The 24,891-nt window shown below is 37.9% G+C and overlaps 1 protein-coding gene across 7 annotated transcripts in view; it reads left to right on the top strand.

The window, feature by feature from the left end:
* Window positions 1-24,891, top strand: part of ATP9B (ATPase phospholipid transporting 9B (putative)) — a 170,136-nt gene that overhangs the window by 35,407 nt on the left and 109,838 nt on the right. For all 7 annotated transcript variants that reach the window (XM_057424399.1, XM_057424401.1, XM_057424397.1 and 4 more), the window contains 2 exons: window positions 5,956-6,014; window positions 15,799-15,850. In XM_057424399.1, the coding sequence (XP_057280382.1) occupies window positions 5,956-6,014; window positions 15,799-15,850 (111 nt within the window). The remainder of the gene's footprint in view (window positions 1-5,955; window positions 6,015-15,798; window positions 15,851-24,891) is intronic.

Below are 24,891 nucleotides of genomic sequence, written 5' to 3'. Positions count from 1 at the left end.
AAAGAAGTACCAGCTTCTTGAAGATGGTGGATTTACGTCAGTGAATCTTGAAGACTTAGAATTTATTTTTAGTAATTCAAGACCTTGAATAATAAGTATTTGTTCTAATCAAGAAGTTGTCTTTTTTTTTTCTTTTTTTTTTTGTTTTGTTTTGGAAGGGGAGGGTGGGTGTTGTTTTTGGTTTTTGTTGTTTTTTTTTTTTTCCCCTAATAATGAGCTGCTCTGAGCAAGGAAACCAAGGGAGAATGGGAAATTTGTTTTTAAGTGTTACTTAATTATACTTAGGCAGCAACGGCCAGCTTAATGTCCATAGACTGTTTGATCCATGGGAAAGCTCAGTCTTCAGTTATCCCGTGGTGAATTTTCTAGGTGTAACTGCATTTGTCAAGAATGTGCACCTGCTACATGTGCAGTTTGAATGGTTTTTACTCTTTCAAGCCTTTGTGGCAGGTGATGAAATGTGCAAATCGGGAAATGTATTGCTTTTTTTTTTTTTTTTTTGTGAGCAAGTCAGTTAAATATACCTGTCTGTCTTTCATGTGATTCTTTTCCCTTTTATAGCTTTAGATTATGGTGTTGAATCTAAGTGTATGATGCATTCTGCTGTCTTAATCTTTTTTATTGAGGTGTTTGCTGCAAAATCTACTTTCCTTTTTTGAATATCGAAGTCTTGAAATCCCTGATAGACAATTTTCAGACAGTATGAAAGTTAAAGTTCTAAAGGAGGTGTATTTGACTAGAACTAAAATTATCCTGTCCTTTTAATTGTCCTTTTCTGCTTCAGAGCAGTTCACCTGCATGTCTTTTTGTAGAGCAGAAACTGGGATGGAAAAAATTTGAAACCTGTGCAGGAAGATTTGGGAGGACTTTAGTTTTTCTTTCCTAAGGCTCTGCTATACTTTTGGCACAGCTTCTTGTCTTGTGCACTGAAGTATGATCAGTTAAGTGCCTATGAAAAATACTGCTGTTCTGCAGAAGAGTTACCTCAAGTTTATAAGCAGTTTGTTACATTTTTCATTAAGCTGCCAGAAACCAATTGGGAAATAAAGTTGTAAAACAATTAGTAAACAAATTGTAAAACAATTAGTAAAACAAAAGTAATAAAATTGTAAAACAATTTTAACTTTTTTTCCCCTTTCCATTCTTTAAGTTGGCAGTTCTGCCCTGAACCTTGCCTAGTTAGGTTTACCCATGCAGTGTTACTGAATTTTTCAAGAAAAAAGATCAAGGAGAGAATAACTAACTATAATAGTCAGAAATGCGAGTTGCAGAAAAGGTATGCATCTGTCACTTCATCTCAGGATCTTTAACAGTTTTGGAAGTGTTGCAGAACTCTTCGTCTTTGCAACCTGTAAAGCGAAGAAAAAAATTAAAGTCAGGAGAGATGAGATTAATGAAATAATTCTATCCAGGCTTCAAATGTGAAAAACTTATGTCTTTAAGAGTGCCATTAAGAATGTAATGAGATTGAAAATACATGCCAAAACTGTGTGAAATTGAGAAGATACCGGTAAGTGCTATACAGAAGAAGAAAATACAGTGTGCAGGCTAGTATTTTTCCTTTAAAATCGGAGAGTTGAAGTCTGGTTTGGAGAGCTAGTGTGATTTAATTTTTTTATTATTTTTTTACACTTTTGAATTTGTTTATGCAGTTGAAGCAGCTCTGTTCTCAGTTGATTTTTTATTTTTTTTTTAATTGCAAAATGGTCTCTGGCAGGAGGCAGTCAGTTTTCAGTGATTTTAACTATTACCTGCAACTTTAGAATAGGATTTTTGTCAGTTTCCTGATTATTGTAATATTATTCTTCTCCAGTTATTTGTAATCTGTATTGAAACCTCTTATAACATTTCAACTCCTCAAGAACAGGTTGTCCTCTGCTTTTTAAAAAGCCATTTCATTAAAAAAACATTATTTTTGAATCTAAAGATACCACATTAAGTCTTTATTGGTTGCAGTATTTCAAACCAACTGATGATTTCATTTCTGGTATTGAGACCATTTGGGACAGATAAATTTTTAAAGAATTGTATCAATTTGATTGTTCAGGGAAACAGTAAGCAGCAGCAGAAACAGAACTTGAAATTTTAATGTAAGATAGAATTTTAGAGAGAGGGCAGAAGAGAGGAAGTGTCAAGTGAACTGTTCCACATTTTTCAGCATCCAGGAGACTGGATAAGAAAGACTGAAGGCTTTCCATTTCACCCAGGAGGACATAGTACACACAGAAGGGACTAGGGAGTCCTCTCTCTAGAGATTCATATTGGTGATTAAAGACTCAACATCAGTTCACTATCTAAGATGGAGTTTGAAAAAAGGACCCAAGGACAGCACTTTGCCCTGAAAGATCAGCATCCTCACCTTGGACTCACTGTAGCTTTAAGCTCCCCTCCTGTACCCAGCTCCCCATTATGTGATGTATACTCTCTTTATGCTGACAACTCGGGCTAATAGATACCATGTGAAATTTTCATATGGTCTATGCCTGACTGCTTTCATTCAAGAGTTTTATATTTCTGCACTAGAGACAAGCTCTGTTACCAGTTCCAGAAACAGTACTTCAGACAGTACTAAAGGTACCATGGATGTAATAGCAAATAAAAAAGAATTTGAAAATGCTACTCTTAAAGTCACTATTCTTTTAGGAGTGGCTTGCAATCAGACACTTATTAATAAAAATAATAAATTATTGATTGCTAATTAATAAACAGTAACAAAGAATAAAAATTAGTAATGAAAGTTAATGAAAAGTGATTTCTGATATATATCCACATTTTCTTTATTTCATTGTTGTATGAAATAGTTGTTAGAGCATATGAGATCTAGTTTTTCTAATTACTGCAGTTCATTTCGTAAGGCTTTATGTTGGGAGTAAAATGAATTACTACAGCCACTTTTCAGTGTTCCAGTTCTGCATAATTCTGTATGCTGCTTTAGGCAAAAGCCTTGCGCCTTGGTGGACTATAAAGTCTGGATGCGTAGGCACTTCTGACAGCTTTGGACTTTTTATTGGTAATTACACAGATGGTGAGGAGTGTTTTGCTATGGAGATGTTTTCAGAGAAAAAATAGTTTGCAAAAATAATTTATGCAGTGAATAACATTCAGTGTCTTTTTTTTTCTCTAAATGCATCTTCACTAAGATGTAGTATTGCATTATTTTAATGTTCTTTGAGATGGCATCTAATGAATCTCATTTTTGCTAGTCTAAAAGAAAGTGTTATTTGTTGACTTTTCAAAATTTTAACCCACTTTTTGAATTACTGCCACATTTTACCATTTAGTTTTTAACAGAATATATCCTGCCATTCAGATTCACTGTAGAATAATTGTCTTGTATGTCACAGGCCACTTCCTTAAGTGCAAAGATATACAGGGTGCTCTAAAAAGACCCGTTAGTGTGTAATAGAGATGGTTTTCTGTAGGGTTGTACTAAGCCACCTGGAAAACAGTTTGATAAGGAAACTTTTCAATTTATGATATGAAATCCCAGGATTGCTAGACTGAGAAGCAAAGCTGCAGTGTGAGTTCCTGTAGGTATGCTTGGCGCCAGGAGTCTTTGCTTTTTTGTCTGCCCTTCATCATGTTCCAGATGAGTGTTAAACCTTTTCTTGTTTCCTAAGGCTTAGTGTCTTTTGATCTTTACTGTATAATACTGTGAGAACACAATTGTGGAAAATTCAGTTGATAAAATTGCTGGTAGTTGCATTTGATTAGTATCTCAAAATTATTTTTGTCGTACATGACTGCATAGGTGGCATAGATTAGAGGCAATCCAGCTGGAACTAGGATTTTTGTGGCTGTTATTACTATAATCAGTTAATTTACATGGTTATCACACTTATAAACTGATGAAAATCGCTAGCATAGGAATTAAAAACAAAATAGGGAATGCTATCCTTTTGATAAAGCTAACAAACTTAGAAAGCAGAGTAAGCATTACTATGTTTTTCTGGTATATACTATTCACTTCCAGTCAAAACCTGAGAATTTATAAGGAGAATTCACAGGGTCCTGCAGTTAAGCAGGCTGAGGATGTTGATCTGGTATCAGACTGTTCTTTCAGTGATTGAGCTTTAATTTTAGTTACTTTAGATTAAAAAAAAAAAAAAAACAACAAAAAAAACCTGTTGACAGCTTCTTACTAACTTAATGTCCATGGGTATCTTGAAACTCCTGTAGAGAAATGGTATATTTCTTGCTACAGCTTTTGGTATCTTGGTCTTGTGCTCCTCCCTTCACCTTCACAAATGTGTTACGGCGGTGTTAGGAGTCAGATTGAAGATAGAATTTCTTCAGTGTTTGCGGGTGGGGAGGGAGGTGTTTTTGGCAACCGAAAAATTGAACTGGCATAAAAGATGATTATCAATAACAAAGAGTGGCTTTCAGAAACAGCTTTGCAGACAAAAGTTCTGTTTCTCTTCTGACACAGCACATTTTTGGAAGTGCTAATGTAATGGAAACTGTATTAAAAATTAGCTACAGGAATACACTTATTATTGACTGAATTAAACATAAAGCAACTGATATTATTGCATGAAATGCAGTTTTAAAGAGCAAGTACTGAAAATAATTGCTTATAACATGAATCCTACTACCTTTGTGTAAATGCACATATAAGGAATTTTTTGAGGTTAACTACCTGATCTCTCTTCATTGAGAGTTATGAGGTCTCATAGATTTGGAACCTAGCTTAGCTTTTGGTTTATAGTCAGTATAACACTGAGATAGATGATATAATGCACATTAACAAATCTACTTTAATAATACTTTTAATTAAATTCCAAACAAATAGCTGCTTATCCTGTGCTTTTATAGGTCTTCTAATTTGTTCAGTCTGACTTTTATTTAGAACTTTAATACGCCTCACCATATTTTGACATACTTGTCATCTGATACCTGCTGATCAGATACCTGCTGCTTAGAATCATGATAATGTTTCTGATGGGAAAAGATATTTTGTATAGGCGTGTATTTCAGCTCATCAGGCTGTGTAAATATGCATGGGTTTGTATCCTGAGTTAACAGGTTCCTAATTTATTGCCTGTTGTATCTTGGTAGAAGATATCCTTATGTCATGACTTGTCATGTCTACAAGGGTTTGTGGGTGGATTTTTGGTCGTTTTCTTTGTTGTTTTTACCTCAGAGAAGCACCTCTTTCTGGATTTGTCACAAGAACCCTTGGGACTAGAACTCCTGAATTCTGATAACGTAAATAATAACTCATTTTGGGTTTAACCTCTCTGTCTCAGTTTTTCAGTCCATCACACAAGAATGTTAAAACTTAACAGTCTTACAAGTATTAATATCCTGTAGAACATACAGAAATTAAATTGGTACACGTGCTGTGTGTATTTTTGAATGAGTTGTTTAGAACAGTTACTGAATGGGCAGCTCTAGAGAATTAAAATCCTCTATTTCAGCTTATATTTTGCTTTATCTAAAATGAAATCTTCAGGCATTTCTTCTGAGTTTAGAGAAACTTACCTCTTTTCACTGAATTGCCAATAAGTTTCACACAGTTACCAATTACACTGTAACTTTAGCAGCCAAGCAAAGCTACCTGTTGGTAACTGGGCTGTGACTAATGTGTGTGAGAATTCTCTGTGACTGTAAGCCTAACAACTCTTGACTTGTAAAAAGTAGAAATGTCGGCTAGTAGGATGTGAAAGACGTTCCAATTTTACAACTCTGTTACTGATATAGATAAGACTTGAGCATCTTCCATATGTTTTTTTTTCCTCTAATACTTCTGCAACAGCTAACAGATTACAAAATTAGACTTTTTTTTTAAACCAGTGAATTATTCAAACAGATGAAATCTATTATTTTGTATAATTTGTAATATTTTCACAAAACAATAACGTCTTTAAGTATAACTTGAGTTCTGGGATTTATATTCTTGTGACTCTTTATTAATGTCTGCCTAAGCTGATTACATTTCTTCTTTTTTTTAAGGTAAAGTGCAAGTTAAGAGTTCAGACATACAAGTTGGAGACCTCATCATAGTGGAAAAGGTTGATACTTTTTTAAATATATTTTAGAGACTAAAGATTATTATTTTTGCTAATTCTCTTCTGAAGTATATTGAGGTTCTTATCTGTGAAGTACTAACTAGCTAGTATTTCAGTTAAAGTCTTATTTGATGATCTTCAAGGAAGTCTTTTTTTGTTAATATTAAACCTAATTGAATATAAGCATATTTTATGAGTTACTATATGCTTAAATTTGTGTAGTGAAGAGAATACAATTACTGAATTCTCTGGCTTTTGCTGTGCTGAATGTTCTAAGCTGTCTTGATTAGTGATTCCTTCCTTCTCATGCTCAAATCGGTGCTTTTCTATGTCTGAAGCCTTCAAGGATAAGTACATCATATAATTATGGATATAATATAATTAATACAAAAGTTTATATATTTGTGAAAAGGAGAAAAAGCTTTCCAGTTTGATTGCAAATGGTGAATGAGAGCTGTGAACTCCTTTTCCCTCTGTGTTAGTATTGTGCTAAGGACAGCATTGGTTATTTCAGATGGCTTTCTGGGCTACTAAAATTATTGTGACCTGAAAGTCAACTTAATTTTCTTGTCAGAGGAAACTGTTTTTACTTTTCTGGAAAGGTTACTCACTTTCTGGGTGCCAGCAAGTGATTCCCATCACACTTTGTGTTAGAGAGTTAATCCAATGAGAAGCTGGAAGGAAGCATATCAAGTTGAAGCTCGTATCTACAGCTTTTCTTGAAGTATTGTACAGCAAGTTGCAGCTTGGCAGAATAATCCTTAGTGGAACCTAGTCAGTCACTAGATTTTTCTAAACTTCTTGGTGGTTTTAATCCTATTTAGTCAAGTAAATTAGTTCTGATAAAAGAAAATCCTTCAACACATATGCCCTCTCGACGCATTTTGTGCTTTCTTCTTTGTTAACACCTCTCCTTTTACTTGGAGAATTTGGATAACTTATAAGTTGTTAGTGGATAGAGATTATTTTATTTTTTCGACCATATATAAGAAATTCATCTTCTGTTTGCTTTCTGTTTTTTCTATAGTCCAAAGAAAAAAACAATACATCCAAGTCTCATTATACTTATTTTGGTCTCGCTTGGTACATATACTTTGCATTATGTCTTTTTTTCCACTTTCTTTTGTCTATCTGTACCTGGTATTTTTGGGGGCCTGTCTGAGCAGCATGTATTAGTGTAGCCAAGATTAGCACTAATGTGTCTGGCCTTTACATCTGTTATGCCTTACACCTTGCTATTTTAGAATGCAGGTAGAGTCAGCTTGCAGCTGCTCGCTTGTATGTATTTCAAATTTAGGAGACTTAGATGTTTGATTTTTATTAGGAAACCTTTTAGGACCTTCTTAATCTCTAAACCTGGAATCAAGTATTTTAGACTGTAGGGAAGACTATAGTGGCTATGAAGGTAAGCTGCCTTCCATTAAATTTACTGAGATTGTCTTTCTGTTGAATTATACTAGAATTTGGAAAACTGGAATTACTTTGGGGATCAATCTGTCTTGTGTGAGGTAGGTCATTAGCATCTATTTCAGCATTATTTACAGCAGTTTATAGATCATATGTTGTAAGTATCTAAAGTTTCCTAATGGAAAAAAGGTATGCTTAAGGATTTAGGGAAATAGTGAGTAGAGTTCTTTTGATGAAGATTTTACTTGGGTATCTCAGTAAGATGGATATAATTCTTTGAATGTTGTATTTCAGCTCCAAGCTCCCTTCTGTCCCAGCAGGGCTTCTTTTTTAACTTTTGGTGTAGCTAGGGTGCCTTCAAACTAATGCAATTAAATGTTTTCTGATTCTGTTGAGAAGTGTGTTTTGTTGGAACAAGCAGTTTTCAATTTTAGAGTATGACTTAAGCCAAAGAACCAGTCAGGAGTGAAATGTTCAATTGCTTACTCTAACGGCAGAGGGACAAGTTAACATTGTATTTGACTGGAAGATGCATCAACAGCATTTCTTCAGTGAAATTAATGACTCATTTGAGCTGAAGATCCATATGTTAACTAGTGACTGCATCACAAATACTAACAACTTAAGTGAAAGGCTTTTTTATGTTTAAACCTTGGAATATGTTCTGATTATTGTCTCTTTTTAATAGGTTTGATTGATTTCAGAGCAGCTCTAAGTGACTGCATTGGGCTTAAAACTTTAGTTTGAAGTAATATATTTATTGTTTCAACTGAAAATTTTGTAATGCACCAGTACTAGAGCTGGAAGTGGCCTGAATAGAAGAAAATATTGCGTGGTTTTAGAATCTAAAAGACAGGTATAGGTTAGCTCAAAACTGGTCCTCTGCCTTGAACAGACGTGCTACTTCATAGATGTTCTTCTTGGCTTGAATTAAGATAGGTTTAGTTTTCAGTGGGAGAACAGGTGTGCATAGTGTTCCTAAATAAGACAGTTGAATGGGTGGGTTAATGAGTTCACATATTGTTATTTAGACATTGTAGTTTATTGAGAGTTCAGAATACATTTTGGAGATGCGAGGAGGACATAAAACTTAATAGCATGGTTTATAATTAATAACACAATTACTTAATAACATTTCATAATAACAGTACATAATACAGTGTTTTAAAACATGTGGAAAAGTAATGCTTTACCTTAAAATTTTGAGACCTTTTTTTGAGTTGTAAAGTGACACAATTGTTTTTTTTCTTAACAGGAGGTGTAAAGTTAAATTAATCCAGTATTTGTAAGGATTGCAGTTAATCCTAGAATGCAGTATTGCACAGCATGCAGATACAAGAAGACAACTAGAAAGTGCCTCATCCATTTATAAGTCAGAAGTAAGCAGGAATATTTTAGTCAATGAGAAAAGTATCACAGTATGCTAGAGATTGGAAGGGACCTCAAAAGATCACCTAGTGCAATCCCCCTGCCGGAGCAGGAACACCTAGATAATGTTACACAGGAATGTCTCCAGGCGAGTTTTGAATGTCTCCAGGGAAGGAAACTCCACAACCTCCCTGGGCAGCCTGTTCCAGTGCTCTGTCACTCTCACTGAGAAGAAGTTTCTTCTCAAGTTTAAGTGGAACCTCTTGTGTTCCAGTTTGTACCCATTACCCCTTGTCCTGTCGTTGTTTGCCACTGAGTAAAGCCTGGCTCCATCCTCGTGACACTCCCCCTTTATATGTTTATATACAGTAATAAGGTCACCCCTCAGTCTCCTCTTCTCTAAACTATAGAGACCCAGCTCCCTCAGTCTTTCCTCATAAGGGAGATGCTCCACTCCCTTAATCATCTTAGTTGCCCTGTGCTGGAAGTACATGGTTCATTATGTGAATGGAGAAGAAAGGACAGTAAATGCCAAATTCTGAGCATCTGTAGCTATGGGGAATTGGAAGACTGAATAGGGAGCCAGAGAAGCTCATATAAATAACACTTTCATGATAATAACATGAGAAAAATGTAACTGTAATTTGAAACTTATTCAAAATAGTATTTTTCAAGTGCATACTGTAGCCTGTGTTGCAGGGAAGTATAGGTATGTTTGTGGGCTTTCTTGTTTTCCAGTCTGGCTGGTATTCCTGGAGGTTATGGAGTTAGCCATGAGAACCCAGAAGCAGGGGAAGTGCTTAGCTTTTGTTGGCCACTGTCTTGCTGTATTTATATCTCTAGGAATGTATTTGTAAGTCTGCAGCATAGACAAACGCTAAGAGAAATGTAAGCCTTCTTTTTCTGGGACTCTAATTCTACCTAGACTTAAGCAAAACAATGTATTCAAGTCATTTTCATGACCTATATATCCAAATTTCAATATATATCAATAAACATTTCTAGCTTCATCTTCATGGTAAATGAGATTACGTAGCTTCTCCATGGGTTTCTGAATGCTTGAAGTTGCATGTGTTGTCATTGTAACTTGTTCTACTTTGATAAATATGACATGAGAGGGCTAACATGATTGACATATTGCTGCTGTTTGTCTGTGGCAATGTACAACAGAACTTAATTTTCTCCATAATGAGATGTTAAAGATTTTTGTGGCATATTTGCCATCTGCTTCTGTGTAGTCACTCTTCTAGTGACAAGGTACGTCTTTGCAGGGGGATCTTTGCTCTCCAGTGTCAGTAGTAATAGTGACTGTTTTTTTTTTTTTGGTATCTAGTACTCCTGCAGTATCTTCCTGCCCACTTCCAAAATATGGAAAACCTGATGAAAACCAAGATGTCCTGTAGATCTTATACTGTTGTGGGGTTTTTTTGTTTGGTTTAGCGTTTTGTGGTTGTGTTGTTGTTGGTGTTGGTTTTGTGGGGTTTTTTGTTTGTTTTTTGGTGGTTTGGTTTGTTTTTTTTTTCAGATGGAGAAAGTAAATACAAGACAGCCTATAGCCTTCCCTACATGGAAGGATACGTTCAGATGTTAGTGCAGAAAAGCTTCATCTTATAGGAAAGAAAAACAGGCAGAGAGAACACATTAAAAAGACATAAAGATGCTTTTTTTTCTGTTATATTATTTCAAGATGTGTTTGTTTCTATTAAAATGTGAAATTGATCACATGACTAACTTGATCACAGTCTACAACTTCCTCAAGGAGGGCAGTGGAGTGGGAGGTGCTGATCTCTCTCTGGTGAAAAGTGATAGGACACGAGGAAGGGGAATGAAATCCTGTCAGGGGAAGTTCATACTGGACCTTCGGAAAAGGTTCTTTGCTGACAGGGTGGTGGGTCACTGAAACATCCTCCCCAAGGAAGAGGTCATGACACCAAGCCTGTCAGTTCAGGAACATTTGGATGATTCTCATAATCACGTTTTAGTTTTAGGTAGCCCTGCAAGAAGCAGGGAGTTGGACTCAATCATCCTTGTGGATCCCTTCCAACTTGAGATATACTATGATTCTGCCCAGTTTTGTTGGGCATAAAGATTTGAATCTTGGATAGCAAGCATAGAATCATAGAATAGTTAGGGTTGGAAAGGACCTTTAGATCATCTAGTTCCAACCCCCCTGCCATGGGCAGGGACACCTCACACTAAATCATCTCACCCAAGGCTTTGTCTCACCTGGCCTTGAACACTGCCAGGGATGGAGCATTCACAGCCTCCCTGGGCAACCCATTCCAGTGCCTCACCACCCACCACCCTAACAGGAAAGAATTTCCTCCTTATATCCAATCTAAACTTCCCCTGTTTAAGTTTTAACCTGTTACCCCTTGTCCTTTCACTACAGTCCCTAATGAAGGGATCCGTGTCCTGTCACTACAGTCCCTCCCCAGCATCCCTATAGGCCCCCTTCAGATACTGGAAGGCTGCTATGAGGTCTCCATGCAGCCTTCTCTTCTCCAGGCTGAACAGCCCCAACTTCCTCAGCCTGTCTTCATACGGGAGGTGCTCCAGTCCCCTGATCATCCTCGTGGCCCTTCTCTGGACTTTTTCCAACAGTTCCATGTCCTTTTTCTGTTGAGGACACCAGAACTGCACACAGTACTCCAGGTGAGGTCTCACAAGTCTACCTGCTGGTTATGCTTGTTTTTGATGCAGCCCAGGATACAGTTGGCTTTCTGGGCTGCAAGCACACACTGAAGCCAGCTCATGTTCATTTTCTCATCAACCAACACCCCCAAGTCCTTCTCCGCAGGGGTGCTCTCAATCTCTTTTCCCAACCTGTAGCTGTGCCTGGGATTTCTCTGACCCAGGTGTAGGATCCTGCACTTCAGTACCAGGTGAACGTTCCATGTATTGATTGTGAAACATGCATTCTCCATGGCAGTTGATGATTTGTAAAAACCTTATGCCTTATTTGTATTAGAATTTCTGTTCAGTTCAGTATTAGATCATTTGACTTAGTTTTTTTGCAAAGTTTTTGAGTGTTGATCAAGTGTTTACATGCTGTTTACAAGTAACTAAAAGTTTGTAGGCATGAAGCCAGTAACCTGAAACTTGTGTAATGGATTTATGTCAGAGCTGGCAGGGAAGCTGCAAAAATATATAGCTAATCTATAGGAAGACTGGATATCTGTTTAATTGTTATTGTCATTTAAGGAAAGATTTATTTAATTTTGAAGTTGCATTTCCCCTTTCCTCTTTTGCTTTTTTCCTCATCTAATAGGTGCATAATAATATCTATTAAAGTTTGCAGTTTTTGCAGACTTTTGCAATAAAGTTTTTGCAAACTTTTTGCAGTAAAAATGCAGTTTTTACTGCATTTTTTTTTCCAAATCTGAATATGAGATAGTCCTGGTTGAGTCTGGGCTCATGATGGATAGTAAATTTCACTGCATGTTTAATTATATTCTAAGTCAAGATTTTGCAAAATGCTGTTCTAGCTGCACTTGCAGGTGAGCAGCCTTTTCAAGGTGAATACTGTTGACATAAGGACAAGCACATGGATTTTTAACTCTGTGTTTTTATTGCTGCATATCAATAAGTATCATGCATGATAATGGAACATTTTAGGTATGAGGAGGGGTTTTTTGCTACCTGCATAGGATTTTTAGGTAAACCAGAACATGCATCTCTTTTTTCCACTGCTTCCAAACTTGCTTGTTTTCAAAGCATCTTCTTTGCTTGAGATAGTACCAGCTCTCTAGCCATTCATGGCCTCTCTATGCTGAACTTCCCATCAGTAGAACTGCAATTGCTTCCAGTCTGCTTCTGAATCAGTGTCTTTGAGAGTTTGTTATAGGGAGTGGCAAGACTTACCTGCTTCTCAGAGACATTTACGGAGTTGATACCATCCTATTTTGAAAGCTAAGCCTGCATAGCACAGAATCTGGCAGTTGACTCTGAGGGATATGTTCAGACCGCACTATTCCAAATGGCACTGTTGTGGCTGCGTGCTTATCTTGGGGTGGTCTCTCTGGAGTGGTGGAAAACTTTGCTTACGGTATCCAGGATGTTTTGTGGTCAGAAATAACACTGCTATCTAAGTGTGGCTTCTTGAGAACTGAGGAAAGTGTTAAAAGTGCAGTGGGAAAATGCATCAGCTTCTTAAGTGGTGTTGTCTGATGTAAATACACATTTATTCTATACTATGAGTAAGACAATGTGAATTTTTTTTCTGAAAAAAAATCAGAGAAACTGATTTTTATTGATAGGCATAGTATTTTGAAGGTCACACACTGTCATACAAAGCAGTGTTTCTTTATCTTAACAGATGTATTTTGAGCTATTTTTATTGGAGAGAACTACTGTATGTACTTCAAAAATTTTAGTTCAGTTTTTTTTTTCTTTTGACATGCAGTGGTGAAGGGGAAGTGCTGCCTTAAAAAAAGCAAAAGGAGGAGGGTTAAAAATGTGAAACTGTCTGGTTTCCAGTCAGATCGGTTTGAGAATGCTGGGTTCCTTTCAGTTCATAGCAGTGTTGTGTCCTTAAATGTTGAGATGGAGTCTTGGCTTGACCCAAATGAACAAAAATACCCTGTGTTTGTTGATCCTTCTGGGAAGTTTTTTTGAATGTGTTTGCTGATGCTGTGGTCAGTTATTGCCTAGATTCCTGTTGGGATAAGTACATTCAAGAGCTGCTACATGCTGAATGCACTAGAATTTAATGTAAAGATAATTTTGAACCCATTATGTTTTTGATATTTACGTCTTTTTAATAATCCATAGAATTTGTATCTTCCACTTTGATGCAGTGAACAAAAGTGTTGTGATTAGGATTACCATTACAAAATTTAAAGATGAGATTCTGAATGCTGCATTCAGTATGTGAGATGTTCTATTGCTGAATGCCTTGAAGTTTTCAAGTTAGCCTGAACCTATCATCATTGCTGTTTCTTCTGTATAAAATAATTAATTGCTTTTCTGTAGCTGGTAGTTTATGTGCAAAATAGAGCCACAGTTGAATTGTTATTGCTGTATTAATTTTGCAGTTTGATTATTAATGAAGTGTGAAATACCGAGTAATTGTGGAGTTTTGAAATGCTCATGCTTCTTAATTTTCTATGTTGAGTAAATTCAGTAGGTTTTTAAGTCTGAAAGCTGAGGTTTGTGTATGCCGTGTTGGGGGCCTTGTCAGCTATGTTTTTCTTTTCCATTCTGACAGTTGAGCTCTTAAAAAATAAAAGATGAGCCTTAGATATGCAGTGGCTTTCAAGGCATTATCAATCAAGTATAACAGGAAAACCTGGAGATCACACTTGGAGTACTGTGTACAGTTCTGGTGTCCTTTACATAAGGACATGGAGCTATTGGAGCTAGTCCAGAAGAAGGGCCATGAGGACAATGAGAGCCAGAAGCACTTCCCATATGAAGACAGGCTGAGAAAGTTGGGGCTGTTCAGATGGAGAAGAGAAGGCTGTGTGGAGACCTCATAGAAGCCTTCCAGTATCTGAAGGGGGCCTACAGGAATGCCAAAGAGGGACTCTTCATTAGGGACTGTAGTGATAGGACAATGGGGAATGGGTTTAAACTTAAACGGGAAATTCAGGTTAGATATAAGGAAGAAGTTCTTTACCATGACATGGTGAGGAACTGGAACAGTCTGCTCAAAGAAGTGGTAAATGTTCCATCCCTGGCAGTGTTCAAGGCCAGGTTGGACAGAGCCTTGGGAGACATGGTCTAGCGTGAGGCGTACCTGCCCATGGCAGGGGATTGGAACTAGATGATCCTTTTCAGCCCTAACTGTTCTATTACTCTGTGATTCTTACTGGAGGCACTTTGTATGTGAAAAATATTTCTGGGTTATATCCTCTTAACAATTAGTCTGAAATGAATATTAAGAAATGTTTTTTAGCGTGAAACTAATAAAACAGTACTATTCACTGAGATTTCTTAATTGGCTAAAGGTAGTCTGTAAATGAAACGCAAATAAATCTTTGTGTTTAGCTTCAGTATCAAGCAGTTCAGCACGTACTGGACAGAAGTGATTGAAGAAACTGGTGTTCAGTACAGTATTTTTTCCTCGTTGCTTTGTCCATTGTTCACCCTGGTCCCTGTCAGTTTTGTCTGTCGCTTGTTTTCCTTTCCAGTCCTGTATCTCTTTCAGGTTTTGACATGTTATTTTTACTTCCCCCAGTTTTTCATTCTTAAACCCTATGTTGGCAATGTGCAACTGATGTTCGTAGATGCCTTGTAAACAAGTAGTGGGAGAGCTAAGGATTTGGGTAGTTGTATTGCAGATTGCATGTGTGTGGGATGGCAGCGCTGTTCATTTTGTTTAATCTGTGAAAGTTTAGATTGGCCTTTCTGTGGTCAACAAATGAAAATGTGATTTGATACAGATAGTTGTGTGCTTGAAAAGGAAATGGCAGAACAGGTGTGCACATGCATCTAACTGTGCATGTGGCTCTATGCATTAGATAGAAGAAAAATTAATTCATTTTTGTCGTTGTAAAGGAAGTGTTTATAAATGTGGAATAGGAAAATGCTGTTCTCTGAGTTACTCTTTCTTATGTGTTTGTGTGTTTTGGGAGAGAGGAGAATACTTGCTACATGTTTGCAACTTGAGTGCCAAAGCAGATGTGTTGAATTTAATTTTTTTCTATTATATATGCTGAGTGTCAGAGTTTTGCTGAAACTATTTTTGAAATACTTCAGTTAGATATTCTTAAACTACTGCTTTCAGTCAAGAAAATGTAAATCTGTTGTAGTTCTTTAGGTATTTATGATTCGCTTATAAAGAGCATCTGAAAGGATTAGCTGTTGTTTGCTTATTGTATATTTTTTGAAAATATCGATTTCTGAATTGCAAATGCTGAATGTGAAGTACTGCGAGCAATCCTATTTTAATTGAGTTTCAATCCAAGTGTGACCTTTTGGTGATAGATTTTACTGGACGTTTGATTGGAATTCACTGGGTTTTTTTTCCTACTTATGAAAAATATACCTTTTTTTCCTTTCTCTTCAGAACCAACGAATCCCATCTGACATGGTGTTTCTCAGAACATCGGAAAAAACTGGTATGTTTTGATAATTCAGGTTAATTCATAAGTTTGTGGTTGCAATAAAATTTTAGGTTGTGCATTGTGGTCAGTTTCAAGTGATCAGTAGACTGATGGAAGGAAATCTGCTTTCATCAGATTAATGGGAGAGAGTGCACATGTGAGAAATATAGTATGCTTGGACTGTAAAACAGGAGATTATAGATACGTTCCTCCAAAGAGAAGATTTTTTGTAAATTGTTGTTACAAAATGTTTAGGTAAAACAAATAGTAAGACTACTTTATATTGAAAAGATTGGTTTGTTTTAAGTGACCTGAAAGTATTTTAAGTGATTAGTTGTAAATCATTATCTTGCAACACATTTAAATGTCACTGATTGTATTTCAGTTATTAAATTGAAAAGAACTGAAATCATAAGCTACTACTATGTGAAATTAAAATATTTTTTAAAAAGGTCTATTGCAATGATATGAAACCCTGAAATAACTGAGTTGTTGGGTTTGGGTTTTTGTTTTTTGTTTTGTTTTGTTTTTTTCACTTTGAAATAATACTGCCTTTTTGATCAGTCAGAAAACCCCACAAATATCTTGAGTGAGAGAAAAGTACTTCTTTTTAGTTCTGCTTCTCTTCATATGGTGATGGGGTGTATTCTTAATCTTTGAGAAACAAGTATCTCCTTTATAGGAACCCTATAAATTGCAGCTGTTTTGATTAAAGTTTAGAAACTACTATTGGATGCCCCCTATATAACTCCAATGAGTTTCTCTGCTTTATATTACCATTTCTCTTCAGATCCTGAAGAACTGTCTGATATTTGTCAGAGAGCACTAAATTTCAAAAAGCTAATGGCTGTGGTATTGGTAAACCCTGTATTACTGGCACTTGGTATTGCACTGTGGCACTGGAATTCTATCATATATTTCAAATAAAAGTCTAAATTTGCAGAGATCATTTGCAAAGAACACAAAATAGTTCTGATAGCCTACAGAACCCTACTAGAGCTATATATTTGCTAAAAGAAATTACTGTATATGTTTACTGTGTCTTCCTAATGACTTCCAAATGCTGATTAGATGCGCTAGATCATCTGTAACTGGTCTGGACTGACAAAGTTTCCTAATGATCTGTACATCATCTATGTCTTAGTTAACCACTCTTGTTCAGGATACATGGGCTATTCTCTTCATTCCCTCCCACAGTACTGTGTTTTATTAGAACAACTGACAACTCAAATTTCTTGGATCCGGCATGATTATAACAGGATTGATAATTTTGGGTGTTGGGTCTACTCGCAATTGTCTTTTCTTGCTGACCGTAAAACTGTTTCAGCTGAAATCACAGCTCCTAGAAAAGTAGGAGGACTTCTGCACCCACAGAAGAGTTACTTTTAAACTAGGCTGCTTGCATGCAATGTGTAAGCAGTGGAAGGTCAGTGTGTCTTGATCCAAAATTTTCCTAGTCTTTACTAGGGAACTCAATATGTATCATTGTTCAGTGTTTGCTCTTGAAGGAGCATCAAAAACTGTCTGGTGAGAGCTAGCTTGCTGTCCTTAGCTAGGATCCTCACAGCAGTTTACATAAGATTCATTGTCACTGCTGGAATAAATGAACAAGAATAAGATGAGACAGTTGCCTAACTTGCAGCAGAACAATCATAGAATAGTTAGGGTTGGAAAGCACCTTAAGATCATCTAGTTCAAACCCCCCTGCCATGGGCAGAGACACCTCACACTCTACCATATCACCCAAGGCATCGTCCAACCTGGTCTTGAACACTGCCAGGGATGGAGCATTCACAACCTCCCTGGGCAACCCATTCCAGTGCCTCACCACCCTAATAGGAAAGAACTTCCTCCTTATATCCAATCTAAACTTCCCCTGTTTAAGTTTTAACCTGTTACCCCTTGTCCTATCACTACAGTCCCTAATGAAGAGTCCCTCCCCAGCATCTCTACAGGCTCCCTTCAGATACTGGAAGGCTGCTATGAGGTCTCCCCACAGCCTTCTCTTCTCCAGGCTGAACAGCCCCAACTTTCTCAGCCTAAAAACCAAGTTCTTAAATTGCGTATTTTGAATATCTGCACTGTAGCATGTTTTCCTCCCTGTTAATTCTTAAATTCCTGGATTCTATTTGTGAGGTTGTAATACACTGTGTGGCCTCCCCTCCCTGTAGTACTGTTAGTTGAAGGGTGTGGTACAGGTGTGGTTGTCAAAGAACAGTACAAGCCAGAAATGCATCTGCACAGGGTACCTCTGTGTCTTGATTGGAATGTATATGAATAGTAAATCTTGAAGGACCAGAGTTAGTATAAATCTATCTCTTTGTCAAGATAGAGATGGGGAAGGTGAAGAGGGTGCATCCCTACATCAGAAATGTGTGAAGAATAACAATTTTGAAAGTAAATTCCATCAAGTCTACTTCAGTCACCTTTCTTGGAATGTCATAATTAAAACTTTCCTGTAAGAAGCTCTGTCAGATTGCTATCTAGAAAATAAAACTACTTATCTTAGAAGTTTATCATGTTGTTACAGTAGGCTTTCCATAATCTATTGAAAAACGGTTATGAACAATTTGAAATAGTTGTGTACCTACTATGTGAATATTCATTATAACTTAAGGTGAGTAAAGAGCAAATTGAGTAAAATCTTCCCAGAATTCTGCTATCAATTGCTTTATATATATTTATGCTACATGTGGAACGGTGGAATGTGATTTTTGACATTGAAAATGCAACAGGTTAGTTAGTTATATTGGTGTTGCACTTCTTTAAAAACAAAACAAACTGGAGGGGGGGGAGGATGAAACTCAAAAAGAAAAAAATCCCCTGAACTTCAAGCATATGGCCATAATTGTTTTTTGACTAAAGAGTGAACACTTGCATCTGTAGTTGTTTCTTCCTGGATGCTGCAGTTTTGACTGACTTATGGTTTAATTTATAGTTGGCACTTTAAGTACTTTGTAAAACACATTAGTTTTTGCATGGTTTTATGTTCTACATGTAATTTTATTTTATCTTCTCTGCAATAAAACAGTTTAACTATAACTTGTTACTATAAATCTATAAAGAGTAAAACAAAGAGTTTGAACTAATCTTAGAATCCAGCACACCTTGTAAGCTGCTTCTGTGGTAAAGTACTATTTTCCAACTTCAGTATTTACACTATGTAATGTAGTCTTCAGCACTGCAGTATCATGTATCTTCAGTCAGAAAAAGAAGCAGTTTGAGTTATAAATGGGTAGTTTACAAAGTTCAGCCTAAAACTGTTTTGGCTTCTTTTTATGCAAGTGTGGTGCTATGGAAGAAATGAGGCAATGGCGTGGGCTCTCCTTCCACTTCCCACACCTTTAGGAATGTTGAGTTTTTTTAGGATACTGTTAACTCTGCATTATAGAAGCAGAATCTCAGAGACTCAAGCTTATTTTGATAAAACTGAATTCTTATTAGATATCTTTATTTTTACTTTGTCTTTTAGCTGAAATATCTTCAAATAATCTGATATGACTTGATGCTAATTGTGTATATATATTTTATTTCTTAGATTCCTATGTTTTTCAGACAGACTTTTAGAAAAAGTTAGCCTAAAGAATAACATAGGTGGGTCTGTGTTTTTTATCCATGTTTGACAATTTGTAATATCAGTATTGCTCTCTTTGATGAATAGAGGTAGCTAGATGGCTGTTTGAGTTTTCGAGTTAAGATTACTTCCCCAGGGGATGAAGCTGGTGGAAATCAGGTCTCAGATGTGAATTCTTTGTTGCTGTCAGACTCCTCATATAACAGAGGTTTCCACAAGATCTTCATTGGCTTCCAAATTAAAAAAAAAAAAAAAAAAAAAAGGTAAAAAACTTGGAATAATACGTTTGGCTTACATATACTTAGAAAGGGGTGTGTGTGTGTGCGTGTTACGGCTGAATCTTGGTTTTTCTCATTACATATGGCAGAGATGGCAAGCAATTTGGAAGATGTATCACATTTATCAGCCTTCCACCAGATTAAAGGAAATGTTCATGCTGAGATGTTGAGCTGGCTGCAATAGATGATTTAAGATGATTTTCATTCGGTGTATAAGCAGGCATCATGCCAAAACCAACTGACTGCTTTAGTGGAAAGCTGTTATGTAAATTGTGTTACACCAATGAAAATCTCCCTTACTGAAATTAAGCTAGATCCTGAGTGGCCTTTAACATAGTTTTCAGGTGTTTCTTTAAATTGCTTGGCATGCTTCTCTACATTTTATTTTCTATATGCCAACTTAATCATAGATCAAAAAGCTAGGCAGGGCATTCCAGAAATCATAGTATAACTTTATAGTTGTCCACAGGAACTGCCAGCTGAAGCAGGTGTTGATGATTTCAGTGGTATGGGACTATTATCAAAGCTACTATGTTTGTAAGCAGAAATAAAATTTCAAAGATAAACCTTTTCCTTCTCTAAGCTAAAATCTTATCTTCTGCCTTTGTTGTGCCTTGTGTTAGTGCCTTGGTTGAGTGACTGGCTTCAAGGCCAGGTCAGGTATTTCTGTACTAACACACAAAGGTGTTCCGATATGAACTGCATCTGGTCCTTCATGAAAATCTAGTGTATGTCTTTATAAAACTTGTCTTTATATAAGTTCAAATCCTTAAGATCTTTGGTCTGCCCTACCTGGTTGAAATTAGCCACAAGTTGATCGTTACTGGGAGAAAGATGGCCTGGAAGAATAATATTGTGCATGGAAATAGGGCTGCATGAGCTATTTGCTGAAGCCTCTGCATTTGGAATAGCCAAGGGATAACTACCTTTTGGGCTTGTGGCATGCTCCACAGATGACGGGACTATGAAGAATTGCTTGTGTTACGTATTGCTGCTACCTGTTTAGGCCTGTGACAGGCTGATCCATAACGCTGTTATGGGGTTTGTTATTAGCTTTTTAGGAGAATAAGAATTGATTAATCTTGGCCCTTCTTCTTGCTCCTGTGGTCCCCCTTGTCGCAGATAATGCTTTGTGATGGTATGAAGAGTAGAGCTGGATTTACTCTTCAGTTTTTTTCTGTTAGAAACTGAGCTTCCAAAGGGTAAAGTGAAATTGCTTCTACTTCAATGCTCCTGACCATAGCATTTGAATCTTGTACATCTGTCAGTTGTACAGAGTTAGAATTTTTGGCAGGCACTTGATTTGATGTAGAATAATAGCCACTACTTCTGGAAAAAAGTAATTTTCCTAAGAGACGGAGTACTGCATTAAGATATTGCTCTTCTAACAAACTGATAAAAGTTTTTAATAACTGTAACGGTAGAAGTCTAGTAAAATAAGGTCCACAAATACATTTTAATATACAAGCTGCTGTAGTCTTCAGTAACTACCAAACTGGCAAATTGTTGACGCGGGAGTCACGGACAACGCAGAGATGATCAATGTGATCAAGCAATTGCCAAATTTATTACAAAGCCTTAACTCCTTATATACTATTTCTTGCATGCACTTACAGTGATTTGGCATATTATGATTGGATACATGTCTTGAAGACCCTTAGTGACTAACATATAATTGGTTAAGCACAGGTGTGAGAACTTGACCTCGAGAACTTGCCAACAGTCCACAGTTCTCATTAACTCAGTGAATTCCAGCTTCTTCTTATCTTGCTTGCTTAAGCTTCCTCGGGCCTCTCATGGCCTTGCTGTATCTTTCAGGTTTATTCAGAGTTTATGTACTACTTATGCATTCTCCCGTGAGAACACTGTCTCCACATCTCCCCCTTTTTGTTTTATATATGTTTTGGGTGACCCTACTTGACCAGGGAATTTGGGCTAAATTATATCTCCAACATATGGCAACTGCAGGCTGCTGCGCCTGCCCCTTTTTTCTGCTGTATGGCTCTCTGATAACAGGGGAGGCCATCCTTCACATCAAGGTCTGGCATGGCATGTGTCCCCACTGCTCCACGCCTGCTGGGTTGCAGCCAACAGCGGAGCTAAAGCTTCTTCTTGGTGGCAAACACAGAGGCCAACCCAGTCTTGCCCTTGACTGTGGTAGCAGGCATTTTGTCAGCCTCAGTCCTTGCACCTTGTTGTCAATGCAGAGTTTCACCTGCTTCATCCAGTAACAAGTCGCTACTACAGCAAGGCACACACAGATTTACATTAGCAGAGTAACTATTACAGGGTGCAGCAGCATGTTGAAGATGCTGATGGCAGCGAGGGACTAGCCAAAGAAATTTCTTACCAGTGGAATTCTCCCACACTCTTAATTTGTTCCATCACCTGTTTTATAACACTACCAGTGTGTTAGAATCTTTCCAGCTTTTGCCTTAGCATTTTCTAGCAGCTACTGCACATTTCCATACTGTATTATCTCTTTTACAAGTGACAAATCTATACAATACAAGGTGTAGTTCCTCATTAGCAACTGGCTAGTAAATACAGGTGGTTTTATACACAAAATCACAGCCTCTAATAATAGCTACTTTACAAGCACACATATTCAGGATGTTACTTTTCAGTTGCCCCCCAGGTGATGTTTTGCAATCATTCGTTTTTCTCTTCCTCTATCTCATTCTGCTTGGGGTAATCACGGTCAGCTCCTGTAGCTGAGGCATCAGGTTTTTCCATTCGTCTGTCCAGCTCATGGCAAGGTTTGACAAACTTTGCAGGCAATCACCATGGACCTGTAGGCAGGAGGACACAAATATAGCCCCTCCAGGTTATCAGTTCTTGAGCAGCAGGCAGGTTAAACTGCACATTGTTAACAGTCACGGAGTTTGCTGCATCATTGCCTCTTTTTTCTTTTTTTTTTTTTTTCCTGCCACCCTGATGCTGCTTAGGTGACGGCCCATAAAGCTCGTGGTTGCACTACCCCTCTCGCTTTTTCAGTTAGCAGATCTTATTTCAACCAGTCTATCTGTTCCTCCAAGTCTTGGATTCACCCCCAGGTTACCTTAAACATATTAAGCAAGCCTCCTACCATGCACCCACTGTGTTGTAGGTGCTCTTTAGGCGTCGTCTGTGGTGTCTCTACAAACTGCCTCAATACCTCAATAGATTGAGAGGTTGGGTTTTGTTGGGTTTTTTGTTTGTTTGTTTTGTTGGTTTGGTTTTGTTTTGTTTTGTTTTTTTTTCCTTCACTCCTCGGCTCTGGCGTCCATCCTGGCCGTTCCGCTGGTGGAGCACCAGGAGCTGAATTGGAGGGCAGCTTTTTTTTTTTTTTTTTCCAAAAGTTGCTCACCCTGCTTTGCACAGCTACAGCTGCCTGCCTGCTTCAGCAGCAACCATAAATACCTGCCGGAAACCGCACTTTTGCATTAACCCTTTCTTGCCTGAAATATTAAACTGCTACCAGTTAAAAACTTTTACATGAACCCAGCAACAAAAAATACACAGAACACCGTCTGCCCTCAACACACACACACACACACACACACACACACACACACGTGTGGGATCCCACAAGCACGCTCCACACAACTACAATATTTGAAGCACAAAATCCAGACAGTCATTACTCCCACTACAGTCCCACGTACAGAACGCGACACAAGGACCCTGTGGAGACTAACAGCAAACCAGCTCCGAGAAGCATCATTGCAGTGCGAGGTGGCAGGCTCATCCTTAGCGGGCGTCCCCGCAGAGGCTCTGCCTCCCCCACATCGTATGAGGCTTGGGCTTTTATACTGACCAAAATGCACACTCATTCCGACACAGGTGGCCAGCCTATGTTGGAAGAAGTGGCCAGCAATACCTATAAAGGTCTCCAAAGGTCGACAGAAACCTGGACATACTTATATTTACCAACTTCTAGTACATGAGTATCACAGAGAAACTGTATTAAATGAGTTGTATATGGGGTCCCAAGTCCACGGTATGTCACAGTATGCCCAATATCCCTGATAAGAGCATAAGAGAGACCTTCCCACCACCAGAAAATCACACAATACACCTGTATTCCGCACTGATCTCGCTTCCCTGGAGGTTCGGGGGGGGTGGGGGGGCTTTTTCTGTGTGGTTTTTTTGTTGGTTTTTTGTTTTTTTTTTACTTTAATGTAAAAAAAAGGTTGCTCCCTTCACTTTAAGAAAGGCTGAAAACATCCATAAAACGGATGTCCTGAGCTCAAATTTCAATTAATTCAATCACTGACAAGGGGGGTGTCCTCGGGTGATGCTGACTCTTTCCAGTGTTTCACCCATCGAGCTGGCACCCACCGCAAACCGGAATCTGTAATTTACACACATATAACCTCAACCTGTTAGTTTTACTTCCACAGGACCTTTCCAAATGCTGGTTTCCAAATCCTTGTACTGGACAAGAATACCCGGAGTTTTAGTCATATAACCTGAACCTAATGCCTGACCATGTATTGTAGCAGGGGAGTCATTAAAGTCTCCTGTCAATCGCAAAAAAAATCGTAACATATACAGCTTGATTATAAGAGGATTTTAACCCATATGTGGTCACTGCTTGTCAGGCCTCCTTAACTATTTTGACATCAAAAGCTTCCCACTCTTTAACACCCTGCTGTGTAGTAAACACAGGATATGCAGAGAGGCCCACTGCAGAAAATTCACCAGTAATAATTGCATCTTTGATTAACCCGTGCCAACAGTGCGCAGGATTTGTGCCCCCTGATACCTCTCCCATCCCCTCCTCCTGTTTGCCTTCTTTAAGGAAGGGGTTTTGCAGAGGATAAGGTGGAGGCGCCGATGGAGATGTCTCAATCCGAGTCTTGGGGGCTTCAGACTTTTTCATCAGTTGTTGCAGCTGAGCGTCTCCAAGGCCAGTGAGTAGTTGTTGATGAGCTGAGCAGACCGACCCGGGAGACGAAGAGTCAGAGTCTGGAAGCAGAGGATATAAATCTGGCTCGGATTCAGGGGACTCAGAGTCTGATCCTGGGTCAAACTCAGGGTCTCTGTTGTTCGCAGCTATGCCTTTCTTGTCAGGTGTCTCTCGTTCGGTATGTGGCCATCTGCGGACCTGGCTCTTGCTTTCATCGGCTCCAGACGTTGATTTTTTCGGCGCCGTTCCAGGTGCCACAGGAGGTGCAAAAGTCATAGCCGCAGCACTATGGTGGGGGTTAGGGGAGACA

Source organism: Pezoporus wallicus, unplaced genomic scaffold (assembly GCF_028554395.1).
Source record: "Pezoporus wallicus isolate ANWC-B61680 ecotype Strahan unplaced genomic scaffold, APGP_CSIRO_Pwel_v1 contig_5485, whole genome shotgun sequence".
Taxonomy (NCBI): Eukaryota; Metazoa; Chordata; class Aves; order Psittaciformes; family Psittacidae; genus Pezoporus; species Pezoporus wallicus.
The sequence above is the reverse complement of the archived record's forward strand: the minus strand, read 5'-3'. Positions and strand labels throughout refer to the sequence as shown.